This window comes from Phyllostomus discolor, chromosome 3, assembly GCF_004126475.2.
Source record: "Phyllostomus discolor isolate MPI-MPIP mPhyDis1 chromosome 3, mPhyDis1.pri.v3, whole genome shotgun sequence".
Classification (NCBI taxonomy): domain Eukaryota; kingdom Metazoa; phylum Chordata; class Mammalia; order Chiroptera; family Phyllostomidae; genus Phyllostomus; species Phyllostomus discolor.
Genome location: NC_040905.2, coordinates 34,391,690 through 34,409,687, shown reverse-complemented (window position 1 = coordinate 34,409,687; position 17,998 = coordinate 34,391,690). Strand labels below are relative to the sequence as shown.

The following is a 17,998-nucleotide window of genomic DNA, read 5'->3' as shown; positions in this document are numbered from 1 at the left end:
CTGTGGGGTGGGATGCAGCAAGGTCTGGCCCAGGGCCAAAGGGCACTCCAGGAGACCTTGGTCAGCCCCCTGGGTCTTCATTGTCCGGAGAGCCCCCACCCCCAGCTTCCCAGGATTACAACATATGGGGTGTGGTGCTGTGAAGGTGATCCTTTTTAAATGGTGAGAGCTGGCAGGAAAGCGCATTCTGCCCTGCCCATGAGACAGAGCTGGAGCTGCCAGAGCAGGTGACTGCCACCCTGGGGAAGGCCCTCTTTGGACAGTCCGAGTCCTCAGAGAGCTGCAGAACGTGGCTCTTCCTGGGTGAGTAACAAATCTGGGCCAGGCAAACACTTGGGTCAGTGCTAACCTCCCCATGCCCCCAGCCCCACTCAAGGCTGACTGGCTGGTGCCCGGATGGCTGTCACCAAACTTTCACCTGCCAGCCTCCACACCTGTGCAGACACCGGAAAGTGCACGTTTGATTACACAACAGAGATGCTGCACCTCCCAGAGTGTCTTGGGCCCACCCTGCACATGTCATCATCCTTATGGTAGTCACACAAAGGAGGGAAGCAGGCAGAGGCACAGACCCCCCTCACCCCACCACTCCGCCCCAGAAAGAGGTCAGTTCTTGGGTGAGCAGTGTGAGCAGCAAGGCAAGGTGCGCCCAGAGCCCCAGGCTGAGGCTGGACCTGCCCAGTAAATGTCACATTGGACGTAGCCAGTGTCAGTGGTCTCCCTGTGGCACAGGCATCTGGCAGAGACACGGCACAGGAGGCCCGCGTTGAGTGCTCACATTTTACTCCTGACGTCACAGCCCCCACCGGAAAGCCTTCTGGGGGGCAGAGTAAGAACGTGACCTGGCAGGCAGGGCCAAGGGTCTACACACAAGCCAGGAAGAAAGAGGGAGGAGGCAGAGGGATCCATCCAGCTTCCAAGAAAGAGAAGGCAGGAGTGAGAGGGGCTTCTGGGAGGCCATGGGCATAACCCAAAGTGAGGGGGAACCAAGCGGCAACCAGCCTGTGCCAGGCGCCCCTGAACGGCGGCTCCGAAGTCCTCTAAGGTCTTGCCCCAAATCTGTCCTTCCTGTCCTGTGGAGGACGAGGATGTCAGTGCCCCCTCTAAACCCCAGAAGGGGCCCTCTTCTCTCTGCCTTGCCCCTCCCCATTCCAAAACCATTGGTGATCCATCCTTACCACCTACCGTTTCTTGAGGGGGCGCAGTCCTCAGACCTCCTTCTCAATGGGCCCTCCCTCTCAGTGGGCCCTCCCTCAGGCTGCCCCTGGTAAGTTACAAACGCCCTCACATCTCCACCCTCTCAGCTAAGACCCTCCCAGGTGTTGACCAACACTCAGAAATTTAGCCCTCCTAAGCTCTTACGGAAGCTGACCTTCCCATCACCTTGCCGGGAGTTACAGCAATCCCCACTCTACTAGCTCACTGGAGCAAGTTAAAAGAAGAGAAATCTTAATAGTCGGGAGTTTAAAAGAGAAACACTCTCAGTGGAAAAATCGCTCCTATAAATAGGATTTTACTGGGTTTGATTTTGAGTGGCACCGTTTTCCCTTCTGCCCTGGAACAAAGTATCACTTCAGTGTTTGACAGCCAGGACATTCCCTCTCTTCGGGTATTAAAAAGCTCCACGAGCCTGACAGACAGAAAACCCGGCCCAGGAGCCCCTGGGAGGAGCGGCGCACTGTCCCCAGGCCTGGATGTGCCGACTGGAGCTTGAACGCGGGGCCGCGGAGGCCGGAGCGCGCAGGCTTCCCAGACTGCACCAGCCCAGCAAGACCCGGCGACTCTCCGGGACCCGCACTGCTACTCCGGACCCGGCGGGGTTCACGGCCCCTGAGCCTCGCCCTGCCTGACCCAGGGTCTGACTCCCCCGGGCTGGGCGCGGTGCTCTCGGACCCGACCGCCGGACAACTGACGTTAGACGCGCCCCTTCCACAAGGAAGACCGAGGACCCAGCACGGACCCAGCATGGACCCGGCACGGACCGGCACAGACCCGAAGGGAGACGGGGGCCTAGCTCTGCTCCCTGGAGCGCAGGCGGGGTCGGTGGAGGGAAAGTCTCGGAGAAGCCAGAACCCCGCGACTCTCCCAACTCTAGGTCGCTTACCGATCTTGGCCACGCTGGCCACGAGGATCCAAAGCGTGATGATGTACGGGTCCTGGACATGGTGCCATTTGAAGGTGACCACATGGAAGCCCTGGTTTTTGTCGTGTTCGACAACAGGGTCCTCCTCGACGCCCCGCGCCTGTGGCAGCTCACCCAGCGCCAGCAGCAGCGCCAGCAGAAGCCTCCAACCGGGGCCAAGGGTCCCGCGCCACGACATTGTCGCCACAGCTCAGTGCCCTGTCCGGACGCTCATGTCGTGTGAGCCTGGCTGCGCTCTGCTGGACGAGCTGCGCGCGGCCGCTGGATGAGCCAGCCGGCGGGACTTGCGAGGGGTGGCGCGGAGCCTAGAGCACTCCGGGTGTGGGCTGTTGTCCTGGTCCCCGCCCGCCGGGGTGGCCTTTAATCCCGCGGCCCCCTCCCGCTCTGGGGCGGGGCGTTCCCGCCCCCGCTGCGCACGTGCAAACGCAGACACAGCCCCGCGTTCTCGGCACGCCCACCCCGGGCCAAACCGGCCCCTTGACCTCACCTTCCCACCCCCACGAACGGGTCCCCTTTGTCCCCCTCCCTCACTAGCCTGTACACTTGGCGCTCGAGTGCTACCCACTCCCGCCCTCTCCTGGAGCCCGAGGCTGCAGGGTGCAGACGGGGAGGTCCGTTCGGTGGCAGGGCGATGGGGGACCGCCTCCCTTGGGGACGAGAGCAGAGCTGGGGGCTGGGGTCCCTGTGGGGGCGGCTGCAAGGTGGCGAGTGCTCTGGGCCTCTAGCACTCCTTGGTGGCATTCGTTCAGCTCCCGAGTTGCCTGAGGCCTCCGTGGGCACACTGGCCACAAGCAACTCCTCCACATATGCAGGACCTGAGGCTGTTAGACCTCGCTAGAGGCCGGAGGGCCCCGCCACCAGCCTCGTGCTGTCTTCCATGTGAACCTGTATTTCATAACAGGATCCAACAACTTGTCAGAAAACCAGGGCCTCCTCCCCAACCTCGGGTAGTGCAGAATCCAAGTTGCTGCCCTTCCCCAAACATGTTCCCTGTTCCTGGGTGATGGATACCTTCCCCACGCCGACCACCCCCACCTCAGAACCCAGCAGCCCTGTTCAGACCTCTAGCATCGGACCAGAAATGCCGTTTTTTCACCTTAGGGTGGGCTTCAGATTGACTTGGGATGGGAGGCTCTGCTGCCCCTGCTGTCTGCAGTGTCTGCAGATGGCTTCCCAGGGCACCTCAGATTCCAAGATTCCAAGGCACCTCACGTTTCCTCCCCAAACCCACCCTGCAACCTCAGCAGGGGCAGCCCTGCCTTCTGTCCCCCACCCCAAACCTGGGATGCATACCTGATTTCTTCGGCTCACGCTGTTTCCATCTCAGAAAACCTGTCTGTTCTCATTGCAAAATACAAACGGAACCAACCACTGCTCAGCACCTCTGGCCACCACTGGCTGCTGCAAAGGCAGATGCCTGGCCCAGACCTCCTATTGGACCCTCCAACTCAGAGGAACTCTCAAGACTCAGGCCCCTCCCTGACTTCTTCCGAGCACCCCCCCCAGATGTTCCCCCTTTATTGAGACCTCTGCTCCCAGGCTCCCTTGGTTCTGGAGTGTCTTGCTCCAATGTCACCTCTTTGTTTCATCCCTTGATCTCTCAGCTCCCCCAGCCCCCTCCCCAGCTTGTGTTCCCCCACGCCTTCTGGGCTTTCAACATGCTGTTGGCTCCACTTGCCTGTTGACTGCCTGCCTCTCCATGGGAACACCTGGTCCCTGAGAGAAGGGCTTCACGAAGCCCTCCAGGCTTGCAGCTGCATCCCTAGTGCGTGAAACAGTGCCTGGCACACAGGAGCATTCAGGAGACATTGGTTAAATGAATGGACAATTGATGGACAGGTGGGTGAGAGGTCAGGTGGACACATCTGAGTATATGTTGGTGTCTTAGGAGGAGGTGAGAACAGTGCTGGGCTGCATGACTTTATCGTGAGTTCCCTTCCTGGTTTTGAAGCCAGCAAAGTCAGCGTACGTGCTGCCTGTCACTACGAGAACCAGTAAGTAGAGACACAGATCAGATCTGTAGGGGCACTTTATTCAGATGCTGGTGATCTCAGAGGACAGCAGGTTTTGTTTTTTTTAAAAGATTTTAATTATTTATTTTTAGAGAGGGAAGGGAGGGAGAAAGAGAGAGATAGAGAAATATCAGTGTGCGGTTGCTGGGGGTCATGGCCTGCAAGCGAGACATGTACCCTGACTGGGAATCGAACCTGCGACACTTTGGTTCGCAGCCTGCGCTCAATCCACTGAGCTATGACAGCCAGGGTGAGGACAGCAGTTTTTAAAAACCATCTTAACATCTCATCTCAAGCCCACCTTTTATAGGGAGAAGGAAAGTGTAGCTAAGGGGTTTGGGAAAAGGATGATCAGATCAGAGTTGCAATTTTCCTAGTATTCTTTATCTGCCAATCAAAAATTCTTCATCTGAGTCATGGAGGGTCCCTTCCTGGAACATAATGGCTCGGATACCATCTCCAGGCTTGCAGACCCGCTGGGGACCAAAAGGTGAATTGCTTATGGACCTCCTGGATTCAGTAGTTCCTGCATTCCAGTTCCTGGAATAACAGCTTTCCACATACATTAATCACTTAAGCCTATCAGCAATAACTGAAGATAAAATCTTTAACTCCGGAGTTCTCCTATCAGTTTCTTATCATGAGAGGTGGCCATCAGTCAGGTAATGGAGAGAAAGTTCAAATCATGCTCGCTTGGCTGGGTGGCTGGATGCTAAATGGTGAGAGAAACCGGGTGACCATTGGGAGGATGCTGCAGAGGGTGTCAGTATTTACTGGGGGTCCTGAGGCACTTGTCAGCTGTAAGGGCCTCTGTGGTAGCCCAGGGAGGATGGGGGAGAAAGGCCAGGAGCAAGGGTTTTTGCGAGCATGGGGTGGGAGCTGGACTGAGATGAGCACAGGGCCTAGTCCACAGCACGCTGCAATGGGAGTATGTGACTGGCAGCTGCTAGGGTGGCCCTGCTTGGTGGGCCATGGTGGGCCGTGTGTAGTTGTGATACAGATAGCCTGACTGGACCACTGGGAGCAGGCAGAGGGTGGGGAACAGGAGGGACCACTGGAGGAAACTGTGGAGATGCCTGAGGCAATGGTGGGCAGACTTATCCCGTAACTGAGCTCCTGCCTTCCAAATGCTCTACCTCTGGTAGGAACGTCCTGCTCCTGGCAGCAGGTCCACTGCCCCTGGCGTAGAAGGCAGCAGGCGGAAGTATTGAACCAAGCATGCACAAAGCTAAGAAGACAATTGGATAGTGGGGAAAGCCCTTCTACCCGCTCCCAGTAACTGATTGGGTCTGGGACCAGGGGAAGGCAGGCATATATACCACAGAGATCAGAATGGTGGTAGGGGAGGTGCTGGATTGAAGGAGCATGTCAGTCGAGCCTGGGTCAAAGAATGGATCGGTCAGGAGGTGGACCCCCCGGAGTGCACAGAGGTTTGGGAAGTTGAGTGAGATTTTTTTTTGTTCCACACCCAAAACTAATATAAACCCAAGGGAAGGCAGGGATGCACAATCTTACCAATCTGGCAAACACACTGGCCGGTGCGTTCACAGGACCTTCTGGTCCCGGAAGTGCATGGTCAGTGCTGGTACCAACCCCACACACAGGTTCCAGGATGGAGTCTGCAGCCTGACAGTGGCTGAGAGAGAAACTGAGCTACCTGGATGACCACTCAGTGGCTGCCTGCAGTTCCCAAAGGACAATGCTTTAAATAAGAGAAGGAACTCTGGACACTGCCTTTGGTTTTGGTCTTGGTCTGGCTGAAGATGGCTGGGCTTTCCTCCAGGTTTTCCCAAAAAGGTGGGCTTTGAGAAAAGAGCCTTCCATTCTCCCAGATTGTGCAGCATTTGAATAAAAACCTCTCTCCTTTCTCACCAGCCTCTGCCTCTAGAATTTGCCTATTGATGGCAGCAGGCAGTTGAACATCCTCTCTGGTTCGGTAACCATTGCTCCCAGCTCAAGCTCGTTCATGCCGTACCTGCTTCTGTCCCCAGCTCCATTCTCAGCCTCTTGTCCTAAAGGTGGAGTCAGCTGGACATGATTACCTGCAGCCCAGACAGCCTCCTTCTTCTTTTCTCAGGGGCATCCTCTTTGATGACAGTGCCCTTGCATTCCACAGGAACGCCAAATGCCCACCAGAACAGCGTGTACTCTGATGCCTAGTGACCCTCTGGTCACGCTACCCTTGGAGCTTTTTACCAGAGCCTGTCCAAGGAGCTCACAGCATTTCTCTTGGGAGACCCAAGAGGTAGTTCAAAGGGCAGAGGACTGGTGGATTCAGAGTGAGGCTGATGCCAGGCATCAGCCATCAGACAGCGTGGGTGGCCACAGGCAACCCAAGGACAAGGGAAAGTTGAAGGGAAGCAAGCCCCTGCAATGGTATGGTGGGAGCATGGGGTGAGTACTCAAGGCAGGCAAACTCCAGTGAAAAGGAGGTTGTTTGCAAGATCTGTGGGCACATGTAGGATGAATGCATTTGTGCTCTAGGTTGCTGGAAGGCTCCAGGGCAGGAGGCACTGCTCAACTCCTTGCCTGGAAATGGTGCAGTGGTGAAGACACCAGCCTCCCTTACAAGCAGAAGTAAGTTTATACAGGTGGGGAATATGTGCACTGCCCCATTCTTCCTAATACACCACCCACCCACTGACCCACTTGTCCATGGTGCCCTCAGTGAAGAGTGGGGCCAAGGGATGGCCCCAAGGCCTCTTTCTCTCTAACTGGGCTGTGGTTTTAAGCAGGTCTACAGTTTTCCACCCCCTAGGGCTACCATTATGAACAGCACCCCTGGAGTTGTGCAATGTACATTTCAAATGTCCCAGCAGCCAAATATAGCCAGAGGCCTGGGCCTGCATGTGTCAGCAGGTGTCCTCAGGGCCCCGCAGGTGTGTGATGATCTGATAACCGCCTCACTCACCTCCGCGGGCAGCGCTGCAGAGTTTCCCGGCCCCACCCTCCCCAGAGGTGAGGATGACTGGTGGGTTTGCATGCACACCCTTTGTTTTAGCTCAGAACCAAGGTTTCAACCAGGTTCTGGTTCTGGTAGGAGCCTCTTCTTGCCTTGGTGACAGCCACTGTGTCCTCCTGTGGCCTTTCCTCAGGATGCAGGCGTGAGGGGAGACAGAGGGACAGAGATCTCTCTCTCTTTTTCTTCTTCATGAAAGGCACCAATCCTATTGGATTAAAGACCCACCCTTATGAATTCGTTTAACTGTAATTACTTCCCAAAGTCCCCGTTGCAGGACAGAGCCACAGTGGGTGCTCAAGAGTCAATATATGAATTAGGGGACACACAGAATTTCAGTCCATAGCACATGAGAAGATGCCATGATCACATGAATGACTCAAAAAATGTCAAAATAAAGCAAATAACCAGTCCAAAGAAACTGCAATCTACCATAAGTATCTGAACTTCAAAATTTAAAAAATGAAAGTGAAAAACATCACAGTAATTTCTGCTTATGAACTTCCTTCACACAGCTCATGAAAAAAATCCCCTGAATAAAGAGACAAAAGGTTTCAAATCTATATATGCTTTTGCTGACAATACACAGATGTGAAAGTTAAGTTTTAATGTAACTTTAAGACATTTAAGGCCACAAACACAGGCATTCACCACCCAACCCCCAAAGTGTATCTTTAAACCTGAAGCGCTCACACACTAGCCCTTAGAGAGGAGGGACCCCAGTGTCATTACAGTCCCAGCCAGTGATCGGGCTGCGTGCCTGCTGCCCAGGTCCTACCTAGACACCAGACCCCTCCGGGCGCTGACCACTGTCGCCGTGTTTGTCCTTCTTTATTCTGCTGCTGTGACACAGCTGCATTTCTCAAAAGAGATTGTGAGCAGGGCTCTTCCGTGGTCAGCCCATGGCGGCCCTGGGGCCTCAGGTGAGCCTGGACCCTCTCCAGCCCACAGCCAGCGACCAGTGTGCAGGTGAGAGGGTTCAAGGCAGTGGGGTCTCAGGACAAGCAGCAGCTCCAATCTTGCCACTTTAGCCACTGTGTCCCCAGGCCCTGGGGTCACCAGGCTGTAGCCACAGGCTGAGATTGTAGTCACACTTCGTACCTTCCCACTGCATTGCTGGGCAGGTCTTGGCAGAAGGTGGGTGCAGCAGTCTGGGTGGGGTTTTGGGGTTTTTGTCCCAAGGATCTTGGGTCTGCCTTGATCTCCATGCTCCTGGCTTGGCACCCTTTCCACTCTTGGGGACATGGGGGACCCTCCTGGACAGGGACTCTGTGGGTGCCCCTCCCCCAACCATTTTGATCACTCCTGCTCCTGTCTTCTGTCCCTTGTGCTGTCCTGCCAGCCCTGTCACACGCTTTGGTGGGACCCCCACTCCCCAGGCCTTGCCCTCTCCTCTGAAAGGTCTTGACTCTACCCCCTCCTTTCTGGAGGCCAGACCCCCAACCTGGGAGGAAACCCCTACCATGGGCCACGCCCCCTGACATCCGCTTGCTGGGACCCCTTCCCAGAGAACTGCCCTGAGACCCACCTGCACAATGTACCCTGCCCCCACCCCAGCCATGGTCAGCAAGGACCTTGAACCCAGCTCCTCACTGAGGCCCCATGAAAGCCCAGGGCACAGTGACCAACCATGTCTCCCCACCCCTCTGGCAGCCCAGAAACCAGCCCAGTCACCAAAAACTGGAAGCATCCTAAATGCAATGGACCCACTGAGTCCTGCAAAGTGCAGAGAAGGTACCAGGCGGAGGAGCTGGGCTTCACATTAGAAGAGCTGTGCAGCGAGCCCTCACCTCCACAGATTAAAGGAGAGAGGGCAACGATCTGTCAACAGAGGCAGAAAGGGCCTTTGGGAAAACTATAAACCCACTCATGACAAAATAGGCAAGAAGGAAAACTCTTAGCAAACTTAGGACAGAAGCAAGTTTTCTCAACCTGACAAATAGGACCCAGGAGCCCCACAGCGAGCACAGTGCTGAGGAAACTAGACCCCGCCTCCTGGAGGTACGGAGCCTGTCCAGACGCCTCCCTCACTGCTGTTCTCTGTGCACTTGAGCAGATGAAAGAGAAGCTGTGAGAACGGGAACAGAAGGAACAAAGTTGTTCTTAGCACGTGAGAGGTTGCCGGTAAGGAACGCCCAAAAGGACTCACAAAATTGTTAGAGTAAAGGAGGGTGAGATCAGCAAGGTTGCTGGCTACAAAAGCAATTGTCCATTTCTTCACACCACAGCAGCTGTTTTAGGAAATGAAAGTTAATATGAAAATACTGTTTACACAGCATCAGAAACTATGAAACACCTAAGGGGGAAAAATCTGACAAAAGGTATGCAAAATGCTTGTAGGAGGGTTCTCTCCAAACTGCCCGCTGGCTCTGCAGTTTTCTTGGTGGAAAGGTTTTAAACTATGGATTTAATTTATTTAGTAAATATAAGACTATTCAGACGTTCTGTTTCTTTATGTGATCCTTCTGGTAAATTGTATTTTCAAGAAATGTGCTCACTTCATCAAAAACTTTATGTTTGTTGGGATAGAGTTCATAATGTTCTTTCACTGTATTTTTACGTCTATAAAACTGCAGTGACGGTTCCCTTTCTATTCTTCGTGTTGGTGATCTTCGTGTTCTCTCTTTTTAATGGTCAGTATTGCTAGAGGTTGACCAACTTTATTAATCTCTGCACAGAGTCAGATTCTGGTCTGGTCGATGTTCTCCGCCGTGTTCCTGCCTTCTCTGTCACAGACTTTCACACACGTCTTCCCTTGTATTTTCTTTGCTTTTATTTTTGGGTTCTTTTTCTAGCTTCTTGAGCTGGAAGCTTAGGAATTTGATTTTCAGTATTTCTCATTTTTTAGTATATGACTTTTTCAGAAAGCTGTGAAGTTCCCTCTGATAACTACTTTTGTGTACCTCGGCGGTTATAATATGTTGTATTTTCCTTATTCAGTTCAAAATATTATCTGATTCCTTTTGTGGTTTCTTCCTTGACATAGGTTACTTAGAGTGTGTTGTTCAGGTGGCATTTAATTTCCAAACATTTGGAGAGGTTATCTCTCTGTCACTGAGATATAATTCCACCATGGCAGGGAACATGCCCTGTGAGATTTCAGTCCTTTCACCTTTGTTAGAACTTGCTTTGTGATTGGGAGTCTGGGCCCCTTCGGTAAGTACTCCATGTGTTTCTGATAAGAGTGTGTATTCTGTACTTGTTGGATGGAGGGTGCTGTGTTTGTCCCTTTGGTCAAATTGGTCAATTAAGTGGTTCAAATTCTCTGTTTTCTTACTAATTTCAGTAACTGAGAGACACATGTTAAAAGAGTCCCTTAACGATGGTGGCTTTGCCTGTCATTTTAGTTCTATCAGCTTCTGCTTTCTACAATTTAAGCTAAGGAGGAGAAAGAGTTGCTATGTTTTCAGATTGGATTGGATCCTTATCATCATGGAATGTCCTTCAATTTCTCTCCTAATATTTCTTGCCTAAGATCTGTGATATTCACACAGCCGCACTGCTTTCTTCTGGTTCATGAATGTGCGGTGTGTCATCCCCACTCTTTCACTCGCAGCCTCCCGGGTGTTCCTATACTGAAAGCACATTTTTCATTTTCTCATCAAGTCTGACAAGATTTATCTTCATGCATCTATTCTTAACTAATAACAATGCACAAATGGCCAACCTGTATATTTAAGATCTGGATGTTGCAGTTAACCTCTTGCTCCTTACGTGAGTGACAGACATGTGTCTTTCTTAACACTTACACTTCTCTGCCAGAGACACAGCTTCATTTGTTCCACCAGTCGCTCTGACTCAGCTCCACCTGGTCCATCACTCACTCGGACTCAGCTCTGTTTGTGCCATTCACTTACTGAGACTCAGCTCCTATTGGTCCATCACTTACTCAGACTCAGCTCCTATTGGTCCATCACTTACTGAGACTTAGCTCCTATTGGCCCATCACTTACTCAGACTCAGCTCCATTTGATCCATCACTCACTCAGACTCAGCTCAAAGAAAAGCGAATTTGCTCTGCATGTCTGTACTTGAATGTTTCCTTCTTCCTTTGGGCCTTGTTGATTCCCCAAGCTCCCTTTTTATATTCATTTCCCTGAAGCTAGCTTGGCTTGGACTGCTATGTTCTGTGCTTGGCACAGACACCCCTCAGTCAATGCCTGGGAAGTGGACCCTGCCAGGTAAAAGTCAGAGGATGACACAAAGAGTCGTGAGCCTGGAGACACAGGGGAGGAGAGATCCAGGAAGCTATGCCACATCTGGGACCGCCCTATGTCTGAGATCTAGGCCTGCCCACTGCTTTGCCAGCTGCATTCCCAGTCACTGCTCATGCAGAATTCAGCTTTTGTTGGTGTCTCTGAGGCTTCCCACACTTGAGTGGTCATCCAGGTCTCCTCCTCAACTTCTTCCCAGGCCCAGAGGCCCCCCAGGGGCTCAAGAGTATGTCCTAGCTGGACACATCCAGGTTTATTGGGCTGAGCTTTTCGATCTGCCTCACCTGTGGATCTGCCTGTTTTCCAGGACACTTGCTTTTGGCTCCTTCCCTGGTCCTGCAAGGCTCCCCTCTGGGAGGGCTTATTCACCCACAGAGACAACATAGAAGCCCCCTCAGCTGACTGTAGGCTTTGTACCAGTTAAGGACCCTGGAGCCCACTCAGGTACTGGGACCCCTAGCATCACCTGGGGTCTTGTGAAGCAGCTGGGAGCAGATTCTGAGGAGGGGTGGCCCAGTGCTGACCCCACCTGCCACCATGAGCAGTCATCCTCTCTTTGATCCCACCCCCCTTGGGAGTCTGGACCACAAGACTGTGCTTCCCAGGAGTGAATTATCATTCAGGATGCTGACCTGCACTCGGAGTGGGCACTCGGTGGGCCTGCTCGTGATGATACTCACTTCTGCTCCCTGCTGCCGGAATTCCTGCCTGTCTCCATGGAGGCAGGACCTTGGCCCTGCTCACGGAGCCCTGGTCACCACTGCATCTGCCTTGTGCTCTGGCTGTGAACACTGGTGAAGCAGAAGAAATTGATTAATCAGGTGATTGTTCCCTTGATCCTAACTCACCCTCCAGATGAAGAACCTTCCTGTCCCTCCAAGAGAGCTCTGATGCTCCCCATTCCTCTACTTTCCATCTTTTTCTTTTGAGCCAAAAGTGCCTGCATGCCACCAGAACCTGATACGGAAGACAGAAGCTCTGGACACCCTGGGACCAGACTCTCGCCCGCCTCGGGGGAGATCCTGTTTGTGTTGAAGAGCCTCAGTTTTCCCCAAGTGGCCCTCTGCTGTGGTGCGTGGATGTGAACGAGACTCCAAGCTGGACCTGGAGGCCTCATCTGCAACCCATGCTGTGCACCATAGTGAGTCCTCGTCTTGAAACTGGGAATGACCCCAGGCAAGAGTACCAGCCTATCCCCTGTTCCCTGGACCTTCCAAATGGGGTAAGACACACAGCTAACCTGTCACTATGGGAAGAAGCTTGCAGAGCCTTTGCTGGGGCTGCTGGAGGTGGGCCTGGTCCCCTTGGGCCTGAAAACTGCTGTGGGCCCTGCCTGGCCTGGAGCCCCACCTCACCTGTCAATCAATAGTATCAGGCCTGGCACAGAGCGAGCACTCTCTAAAATATCAGTGACAATAGCTCGACAGGGAGAGTGGGGCATCCAGGCTTTGTCTACGGCTGTAAAGTGTGCACCATAGGATTGAGGGGCCTTTGAAGGGATGCCATCCTAAGGACACACTGTTCCTGGGGGACCGATGGCCTCTGTTCACAGAGGTGGATGAAGCTTTGTTAACACATTCACTCCTGATCGAATTTCTTCTGAAAAGGATCCAGAGAAATTTCCCCAAAGAATGGCAGTTTTGTTGACTTCATGGGAGTCTTGAGAACTCCTATGAATGTGCTATGAAGATTGGTTATTCATATTTTTGTGCACTTGCCCTTTTATTTATGTTTTTGAGTGCAAGCAAAGGCCCAATTCTGCTTGGCAGCCTCCAGACTTCCAGAGAATTGGAGGCCTAGAAGTGAGTGCTGAGTTCACTCAACCCCAAAGGTGCCGAGGAGATTGGGAGGTGGGAGGGGGCTTATGGCACAGAGATGGAGGGGCCATGGTGTTACGCTCGTTCCTGCAGTGGTGGAGCGGGGGGGTAGTCATAGCCTGTTCCTCTTGACCCCCACCTCGGGCTGCAAGAGAACCTGGGAGGGGTGGGCTACTTGGTCAGAGAGGCAGGCTGGCAGGGAGCAGGGTGGAACGCCAGGTGCCTCCGTCATGGCTCAAGTGAGGTGTGTATAGCTCCCTCTTCCCCTGAGCCTGAGACCGGGGGACCAAGGGTCCTGGCCAGTGACTCTGGGCCCTGTAGTCAGGACAGCTCTGTCCTGACCTCTCTCTCAAAGGCTCTGACCTCCTGAAGTGTGGCTTATACCCAAAGACAGTGCTAGAAGTGGACACAGAAGCATGGGAGCCGGGCTCCCTGAGATGCTAAGCATGTGGTCGCTCCAGTGGGACTAGCTGGGCTCACCTGACAGTGGAAAGTTTTCAGAGAGAGGAATGTCGGCAGCTTGCATGGTGGGGATGGGAATTCCTAGGCAGGGGTGAGCAGAACACTCATTTGCACAAATTAGCCTTTCAGATGGGAATGTTGCTCATGCAAGACCTGACCAGCACAGAATAGTTTCTCGGGGGGGACTCTGCGTCCCGGGCACAGAGTCAAGGTCCCTGCACGAGGCTGGCTTTCCCCTGCCCCCAACAGCCTCTTCCTTCCAAGCTGCTGGTCAAAGCTGACCGCCTTCATCAGGGGGACCACAGGGGGGACAAAAAGCCTCTGGTCACCTGCTCACACTGCCTTTGAGGATGGTCAGGGTGGCCTGACTGTGCCTGCCTTCACACTCCAGCCTGGCTCCCCTGCTGGTGCTTTTGGAGCAGAGGGGCTCACTCGTATGCTAGCGAGCACCCTGGGGAATGCACTGTGCCTGCACTGTCCCCTGAGACCCTTGCACAATCCTTTGCAGTCCTATAGGTGGGGGCTGGCCCAGCAGGACACTCATGGGTGTCCAGGCAGGAGGCAGACCCCCTCCCAGGCACATCACTGCCCCCTGACCCCTGTAGTTCCTTTCACTGCTATTCCCCGGGACCTCCCAGGGTCTGAGCAGGCCTGAGATGGTCGGAGGAGGGAGGCCTCTGTCCAGAGCTGCCCCAGGGCTGGGGGGTGGGGCAGGGGTGGGGGATCCCTTCTGGCCTGGTCCCTGTAACCCAATCTTGTTGAAGTGTGAATCACACCCATCCAGGGGGCCACCTGGTGTTGGCTCAGACTTGCCTGAGCACATCTGTTTGTTCAGACTTCCACAAGAAACACCACAGAAACCGGAATGGGGGCTCTCAGAGTGTTCCTGAGTCGGTGCCCAGACTACCTAGCCTTGGCCCTGCAGGGACCCTGACCTCTGGGGTGTGAGGAAGCCAAGCATGGGCCTCAGCCAGGCCCCGAGGGCAGCTCGTGGATCTATCTTTGTTCTCAGAGTGCAGCTCCCACTGGACTGTCCTGAACTGGGGTGGTAGGCAGGAGGGCGCGGCTGCACGGGCCACGTGGTGGGCGGACCCGGTGGGTGCTGTGTGCACAGACACTCCCCATCTGCCTCCTCGGATAGCCACGGGTCCCCTCCCTGCTCCACTCTTTTGGGGCCCTGAAACCCCACAAAGCCTTGCACATGAATTCTGCACCCCGATCCTCATAGCACCCTGGCCCGGGCCTCTTCAGGATGCCTCTCCCGGCAGAGGCGTCTGAAGCCCTTGCTGACCCCACAGCCAGGGGACACCAGGACTGGGCTTCAGGGCCACTGTGACCTAGATCAGCTTTTGTCTCCAAGGGCAGTATAAGTCTGAGCCTCTACCCTTTTGCCACAGGTGCCATCACAGGCCTGTGGCAGGTGGTCTGCAGCACCTGCTCTACCTGGTGCCTTTTGCCTGTGCTCTGTTATCTGTGGTGGCACTGAGGTCTGCAGGGTGCTCACTGCATACCAAACTCACCAGACACAGGGGCTTCATGGGGGGTCATGGAACTTGATTGGGTCCTCAACCTTTCTGTGCCTCAGTTTCCCCTTCTGTAAAATGAGTGTGAAAGTGGAATAGAGGGAGGGAAAAACTAGGGACTGTACCTTCCTTTTAATAGGTGGGGAAACTGAGGCACGGAGAGATGGCAGATTTTGCCCCAGGACATGTGACTGATGGTGGCCGGTCCACAAAAGCCTAACCCGGAAGCCCTTCACTGCTCTTCCTTGCCCTACCCTGTGTGTGGTGAATGGTGCTGTCCCCAGGTTCTATGGGGACCCTGTGGGTGGTAGCTGACACCATCTGGCTTGGGACTCTCCCATGCCAAGTTCCGTCCGGTTCAAGGAGGGGAGGGAGAGGGACGCCCGAGAGGCTGTCCTGAAGGACCACTCGGCCTCCTCTCTGCAGCGGGAGGCATTGGAGCGTGGCTCTCCTGGCCCCCACCCTGTTCAGGCAGCTCCGACTGGAGCCCAGGAGGCCCTTTCCGAGTCCAGCTGCGACCCTCTCTGGCCTCCACCCCCACCCCTGCCTGAGAAGACTTTTTCCACACTGGATTTATCCTTGAAGCTCCGTCCATACTCACCCCTGCTGGGTCTTATAGGACAGAACCTGCAGGCCGGCCCCGAGCACCTACCGTGGGCCCAGCAGCAAGAACACCCGTGGGTACAAGCTGGGTTGAGGTCAATTGAGCCATAAAGGAGATGTGATTGTGTTGGACATAAACCAGGACTTCTCTGCAGAAATCACCAGGTTTATTGAGTGTAATTCTGAGGAAAACTTAGAAGGTCAGCAGGGTCTGAGTCACTGTTTAGTGGCCCAGGAGAGGCTGTGCAAGGTGAGAGAAGGTGCAAGAGCCACTCCCCCACCTCTTGCTCTCCCAGGATGGAAATCATGTAAATTCAAGCGTTTCCCCCCCAGTCCCAATATCCTTCCCTGACCGACGTCAGCCAAGCCCCAGGGTAGACGCTGGTGTCCTGAGGCCAAGATGCCCGAAGAGCCGAGCTGCCAGGAAGCAGTAGCTACAAGTTTAGATTTCAGGAATAATATTTTCAAATATCAATCTCGCCTGCATCTGCCGTCTCAGCTTGTGAAAACAAGGGTGTTTTCCTTGGATATGCATGGGGTCCTCCTGCAGAACAGCCACCGTCATCACCACCCCCACCCCCCATTACTCCCCACTGGCTCACCCCTGCTGGCTCACCTACCCAGGGCCACAGGTATCACCAACTTAATAAATAAGATTAAGAATAAGTGTGGTGGCTTGCTCACTGTTTCCCTCAGATAAAAATGCCTGTGTGTTTTATTTCAGTAATTCTGCCTTTCTGCCATCTTATTGAAGGCACAATGTTCCGCTCGTGAGCAGTACCTGCTCACCTGGGCAGGCTGTCGCCATAGGAATTCATTAGTCTGGCTGAATTTTGTGTGAGGGTTGGGGCCAAGGTCTCCTTTCCTTAGGATAGCCTTCGTCGTTTATGAAGACGTACCACGAAGGAATACACTCCACTCCCACAGGCATGCGCCCATGGGGTGGCAGAGACCCAGTGGCCACTATTTGCAGGCAGCACTGGCTGCCATGGGGTTCCCCACTTAGTATGGGAACCATCCTTTGTGTTTGTCTGCAAATGAATATGTTCATTGTTCTGCCTCTGAACTTCCCTATTTAGAGATCGGGTATTGGCTGCACAGAAAAACAACAACAGCTCAGCTGCTTACCCTGCACACGTCCCACCCCAAGTTTCATTCGATACCCCTGGGAACCCCACGCAGCAGGTCCAACTGACACTCTGCCCACGCCTCTGGATTCCATTATAAAGCAAGGAAGTGGAAAACCTCAGTGATTTGCTGAAGATCACAGGGCCGTGGAACTATGTCCCCATGCCTCAATTGTTCTGGCCAATGGCATTCTCCCTGAGAAGCAGCACGTATGGTAGGTGGCCCCGCACCAGCCCAAGGGCCTAGGGGAACCCTGCCCCCACCACTGGTCAGCCGTGTTGCCTTTGGGGAGTAACTTAACCTCTCCGTGCCTGACTACCTAATCTGTCAGGTGCGGTGATGGCAACAGCACCGAGCTCACCAGTACCAGGGGAGGGTCCAGTGTCTGGGGTCAATGAATGCGGGTGTGGGCTTTTGGCCGTCCCATGCAGGAGAAGGGGGCTGTCTGTGTATAACTGAAGGCAACCCGTGATCATCCCAGTGAAGCCACTGCCCAGGCACGGGGCCAGCACAAAGATTAGCCAGAATGAATATACCCCACCGGGGGCCGGTGGATGGGTGGTTTATTTTAAGAATGCTGGTGCCAATAGTGGACTAATTTAGTAATTCGCCCGGATGGCCCTGGCAACAGGTGCTCCCTAGCAGGTGTCATGCTGGTGTCCCGTCCCAGGCACGGTGCACTTGCCAGCCTTGGTGTGGAGCTTCCTTGTCTCTCTTCATGGCCCCATTGCTGGAGCTGCATCCGGGTTTCTCTCCAAAGCCCAGAGTCCCCAATAAGAGAAACAAGGCATCTAGAGGGAAGGCCTGGGTGATGAGGGGGGCTGGTGACTTGGAGCAGTGGCCAGGAGGTCAGGGAGGGAGAAAACCTGATGAGTCGTCGACCAACAGCTAGAGCCCATCACACGGCAGGTTTTGAGAGACACACAGAGCATGGCCACTGGGACCATGCTCGGCCACCCCCCCTCCCCATGTCTACAGATGAGGTCCCTTCAAGATGCGCAGACTCCTACAGGCACAAGAGCAGTTGGCTCGTTGGGGGAAATGTCTCTCCTGACTCAGTTCCAGCATCAGGCTGGCCAAGTGATCACTTAAATATTTGCTGACATCATGGCTGACTTTCTATCAATGCCCCACATG

At 54.1% G+C, this 17,998-nt stretch overlaps 1 protein-coding gene across 2 annotated transcripts in view; it reads right to left on the bottom strand.

Annotated features, from left to right (window-relative positions):
• SLC9A3 (solute carrier family 9 member A3) overlaps positions 1 to 2,472 on the bottom strand; it is a 47,903-nt gene extending 45,431 nt beyond the window's left edge. For both annotated transcript variants that reach the window (XM_036020303.1, XM_028532327.2), the window contains exon 1: positions 2,105 to 2,472. In XM_036020303.1, coding sequence (XP_035876196.1) covers positions 2,105 to 2,321 — 217 coding nt within the window. In that variant the 5' untranslated portion in view covers positions 2,322 to 2,472. The remainder of the gene's footprint in view (positions 1 to 2,104) is intronic.
• Positions 2,473 to 17,998: the final 15,526 nt, after the last annotated feature.